Source organism: Rhincodon typus, chromosome 9 (genome assembly GCF_021869965.1).
Source record: "Rhincodon typus isolate 14 chromosome 9, sRhiTyp1.1, whole genome shotgun sequence".
Lineage (NCBI taxonomy): Eukaryota > Metazoa > Chordata > Chondrichthyes > Orectolobiformes > Rhincodontidae > Rhincodon > Rhincodon typus.
Window position 1 is genome coordinate 75,462,225 of NC_063340.1, and position 5,495 is coordinate 75,467,719.

At 42.7% G+C, this 5,495-nt stretch overlaps 1 protein-coding gene across 1 annotated transcript; it reads right to left on the minus strand.

Annotated features, from left to right (window-relative positions):
* Positions 1-374: 374 nt before the first annotated feature.
* LOC109916400 (forkhead box protein G1-like) lies at positions 375-1,607 on the minus strand. Its single transcript, XM_020516112.2, has one exon. The coding sequence runs from the start codon at positions 1,485-1,487 to the stop codon at positions 375-377; it is 1,113 nt and encodes a 370-aa protein (XP_020371701.1). The 5' UTR covers positions 1,488-1,607.
* Positions 1,608-5,495: the final 3,888 nt, after the last annotated feature.

The window sequence follows — 5,495 nt, forward strand, 5'->3', positions numbered from 1 at the left end:
TTTGGTTAAAGAGAAGTCCGCGGTTCAGACTAAAGGTAACGTTTTCCCTTTGGGCCACGTTAATATTGCAAAGCAAACCGGTTGCATTTTTTCTCCCTTTGCAATTAAAACATAAAAAAAGGCAGGAGCATTTTTTTTCGTTGTTGCAGCAGCACGTGTGCAAGGTACCTTCGACATTATGATTACTACAAGATGAAACTACAGCCTCGGGAATTATTAAATGATTGTTTTCTCTCACAGCATATGAGTCATTTTTCGTCTAAAACCAGGTATAATAATCTAGAGGATATATCAGCACAGATTTCCTGAAGTAAGGTGCAGCTGTAGTTTTGCATAGCATTGTTTGCTACCTACTGTCACGTCCTGGGCCTAGATCAGTGCAAAAACGAGTTGCTAGCAGTCCCTCCGTTCTGCTGTGACAGGTAGCTGGTAAATCCAGCGGCGAGTCCGGACGGGAAAGTGGACAGAGACGGTCTGAGGGTTTCGGTGATGAGGGGTGAAGCTGCTGGGGGAGAGCTGGAAGGGGCGCCAGGGTTGCCCATGCCCGTTCCGTTCTGGTGTTGCACTGACTGCGAATGAGGGAGAGACGGGAAGAAATAGCCAGTCTGGCCGGACAGCAAGCTCACAGAGCAAGGGTTCACCGAGTATCCGTTGGTCAGACCACACTGTACGGATCCCCTTAACAACGGGTGAGAGAGGTCCCCGCTAGCCATCTGATCGATGCCAGCCCCACAGCCGGAAAGCAAGGAGCTGTAAGTGGGAGCTTGGTTCAGGAAACTCGAGGCAGCGCTGCTGTAGTTGAGGCTGTTGTGGGGATGATGCAGGGACAGGAAGGGGGACAGAGGCCAATACAAGGGGTTACCCCGGTCCATCAAGCCCAGGCCGGACGGAGAGAGGCGAAGCCCTCTTTTGAAAGCCAGCTTGCCTCTTGAGGTGGCCGATCTCCGCCGCAGTTTGCCCGTGGTCCCGCCGATAAACACATCGTCGCTGGAAGGATCCAACATCCAGTAGTTGCCTTTGCCCGGGTCATCATAGTGCCGGGGCACCTTAACGAAGCACTTATTGAGGCTGAGGTTGTGGCGGATAGAGTTCTGCCAGCCCTGCTTGTTGTCCCTGTAGTAAGGAAAATTCTTCATGATAAACTCATAGATGCCGTTCAGGGTGAGCCTCTTGTCCGGGCTTTGCCGGATTGCCATCATGATCAGGGCGTTGTAGCTGAACGGCGGCTTGTCATATTTGCCGTGTTTCTTCTCGGCTTTTTTGTGTTCGTCTTCCTCCTCCTCCTCAGCGGGGCCGAGCTGTGTCTCCGGGCTGTCCTGGTATTTAAAGTCAGCTTTGAGCTCGGGGACCCCGACTCTGCTGCCCTGGTTATTATCACTCTGTTGTTGCTGCTGCTGAGCCGCTTCAGGGAGCAGCAAGCTCTTGATGCTGAAGGAGGTGCACTTTGGGACCATTTTCGGCTGCTTCTGATCTCCCATGTTCAACATCACACGCTCTTTCCTTTTTGTTCCAGTCTTCGCCTCTCTTCCTGGTTGGAATAATTTCGAGAGAGAGAGAGGGAGAGAGAGGTCAAAGGGAGCGCGGCGGTGTTAGAGCAATATGACAGGCGAGTGGTGAGGGAGAGAGCGGGACAACCTGTACCAGAGCAGGTGATTCACTCGGGGGCGGGAGGGACGCGAGGTGGAGACCAAAAGCAACGCCTCTGTCAGTAAGTTACTTTCAAACAGTTCCTTTTCTTTGTCTCTCTCTCTCTCTCCGAGACAGATCCAATCGGGTTTGAGTAGAAGACGCTTTTAACCCGCCTCTTTCCCAGTCAATCAGTTTTAAAGATGCCGTGTACCTACTTGCGCTCAACAACTGATTTGGAAATGACCACCACGGTCTGGGAGGTGGATTAGAGAAGCCAAGTGGAGACTGGGCCATGCAGGTAAATCGATCCATTACTGACTCCCCCGCACCTTTGTGTCATTCGTTGCTTGACGATGTTTTTGATTTGAACCACTGGCGAGCGCTGGGTGCTGACGATATAAGCACTAGTCAGGGTTAGTTCAATCACATTCACGTTTATAGTTTTCGTTCGGGGAGGGGTCTCTTGTTACACCTTTCGCTGTCTGTCGGAGATTTCGCTGTTAACAATTCGATTCGTGGTCATTTCTGGGCCACAGTTTCAGAGTCTGTAGTCCTTCTTAAATACTAGAAGTGGAAAATCTTCACCTTCAAGGCAGTGGTCCCAAAGAAGTTTATTGGTGTGCCGCGTGAAGAAAGTGTTCGTGGGCAGAGCTAACAATCAGTCGAGGAGGGGCCAGTGAAGAAAAACACGGTGAAACACGCCAGAGCAGCGCTGGGGGGATGAGTCTTTGTTAAGTGCTAATTGGGACGAGGAAGTGGCGGTTCGGACGCTCATTAAAAACGGTCGGTCGTGGGTCAGTGCAGCTGTGCTTTTTTTTAACAATCACTTATTGATGGTGAGGGGTTGTGCCTTTGCTTTATATTTTTTTAAAAATGTCAAATAAAAAGGGAAATCGATGTTCATTTCCCAAATGCACAGAAACAGCAAATAACATAGGAACTGGTCCGTTGTGAGCATAGAAATTGAAAGGTGGGATCCGCGGGAGTCCTTTCGCTCTCTGGTGATCGGCAAGTTGACTAAACAGGTGGAAACAAATGGTTTTGCGTTTCCGTTTCTTACTCAGTTTTTATAAAAATGTCCACTAGGATTTAACCCAATAAACTACAAAAGGTGAGTGTGCAGCTGCTTTGAGCTGCGATGCATGAGCTCCGCAGGATCACAACGTGGTACGAGTTTCAATCTCCTCTTGTGATATTGAGCAAAAAAAAACAAAATAAGGAACGAGAGTGCACACTGTGAGGACGAATTAAAACTTTAAAATAAAACGATTTTGGCAATTTGACATGCTACAATCACAAACAAATGCCAACTGGTATCCAGGAAAACCCTGGGCTACCTTTAAGGAAATGATCACAGTGAAGCAAGTCTGCCGCACTGATTCTAAACTGCATACTGAAAATTAAAGTTAAATGGAGGGGTGTATGCCACGAAAGGCAAGGTGGGTTTTATTGATGCAGCGTAACTGTAAATTTTAAAGATGGCCCTGAAAGCGAAATGTTGCCTTATCGAATTAGCTGAGTGTAAGGCCTCGGCATAATTGAAGTAAATGGGCTAGAGAACCACATACATATAAACAAATAAATAGTTGTTTGGTGGTACAGAACGTAAGTATTGCTGAAAAGACACGTTTTGCAAAAGCTTTTCATCTTGCACTCGTCAGGATAATTCACAAGAATACCAAAGTAACGGCAAGAGACAAATAACGGGCTTCCCTTTTCTTTAGAATTTCTTGTGAATTGGTCTGGTGACTGCAGGAGGAAAAGCTTCGACTAAGTGTCCCTTTTTTCGGCAGTACTATATGCATTGGAGAGGAGCCACACACACACAAACGTTCATTGGAGAGGGATCATAAGCGCACACACATTATTGGCCATGCCTTGAAAGCCACGACGTTATAAATGTATGTACCAAATTTTAGGAAATACTTGATTCTAATACTAATCTGCTTATTAAATGAAAAGGTAATTATTTATCACTGCACCAAGGCGAGATACTATAAATGTTTCTCTTTCCTCTAATGTTTAAGATAGTTAAACATTCCACTGAGAAATTAGACTGCAAATAACTTAATATCGTTTATTCATTGTACTGGTTTTTACTTGGCTAACAGTAATTGTACTTAACATGGAGTGCAACTGACCCAGTCTCATTTCAAAGAGACATTTCACTTCTTCTCCAGCATGTCATTCACAGACGTTGTAACCGCACGGTTGATTTCGATTCATCTTAAATTTGGATATTATGTAGAATATTATTATATTAATAGAACAAATAGAGCAATTAATTCAGTTCGGTTGTTGTTTTCTTTGAGAGGTTGAAATGCTACTTCAAATTACATTTATAAATGTTAGGAGTTGGTAGAGTGTTGAATTTTCTGATGACGCACAATCACAGCACTCCTCCCAAAATATATCATTCAAAACATTTCTTACTATGGACCTTAAGCAATGACACAGCCACGACATGGAGTGATGTTACTACACAACTGGCACTTTACAACAACACTGAGGCAGACAACGAACACAGAATCACAAATTGTTATATAAACATGACTGCATTAACACTGCAATTATGCCACAACTATCTAATATTTTAATTACATATTTAAATACTTCCTATACTCAGAAAAAGTTTCCCTTAAAAAAGTCACACGATTTGAATGAAAAATAAAGTTTCTGGTAATTTTTCCTTTTCAGTCAGCTTCATATTAAGGCCACAGTGTTTTAACATTCATTGATCTGCAAGTTTCTTTCTTTGCAAACATCCATTTGTATGTGTTTTGCTTTGCAATAGCTGTATATCTTTGTTTGTTTATGTACGTGTCTATTTATCTATGTTATTTTCTAACTCTATATGTGTTTGTCCATTATAGAGATATAAATAGGCATGTATTCAGATTTCCTCATAAGTTGCCATTCTAGCCGGGTAATTGACACCGAGACACTGCTTTGTGGAGCTAACTTTACAGTTGGATTCCGATTAGTTTGAGCATTACCCTTCAAATCGCATAATAAGTTTTAAAAGTTGAAGCATTGGTATTTTGTTATTTTTAACAGTCTGTTTTCTGAAAGTCTTTACTTTAAGAAGTAACATTCTGAAGGAAATTCGATTAATGTTTTAGGAGTTGGAACAAGTTCTGAAGAAGAGTGCGTGGGTATAAATAGAATCAAGTCAAAATATTTATTTGGGCTGCGGTAAGATTACCTTTACGACTAATTATAATAGAGATTTATTAGGCCGACACTTCTTATTAGATAGGGTCCATACAGTTTACGGTAGTTATAACAATAACAAGAAGCTCCAGTGGGTTAGAAGGCTAAACACACACATTTCATTGGCTGATCTAAATCACGGGGAATGGCCTTGCATCAAGTGTATATTACTCCGCTAACAAATATTAGTTCAAATATATTTTAAAAGAAAATATGACTGGATAATTGACCATTCTTTTTATAAAGCTAAGGAAGGCGCCATTAGTGAGTGTGTTCTATATAGTTAAGTACTCGCGCTCCAAAGTCACTATTAATGACTTATTGAGTAACAGCAGTATATAGAGTATTTACATAAAGTTATCGGATTAAACAGTTATAATTGTTGGTAATATTATACAAGGAATGCGTATCTTGGGAATTTAATAATTCAGGTACATTTTTGAGGCATGCGCAGTTCCACAGTTAAATCTGACTTTGCTTTGTTCCCAGTTCATTATTACCACTGGAGTCAAACTCCACTGACTGATGGTAATCTTAAAACAGTTTTGAATTTAATAATGCGAGCTCCTCTTACAGTAAAAACAATGTCCGGTACATTGTTTTACCACACACACCAGAAGTAACTTCGGTTACTTGAACTCGCTCAGTCTGTG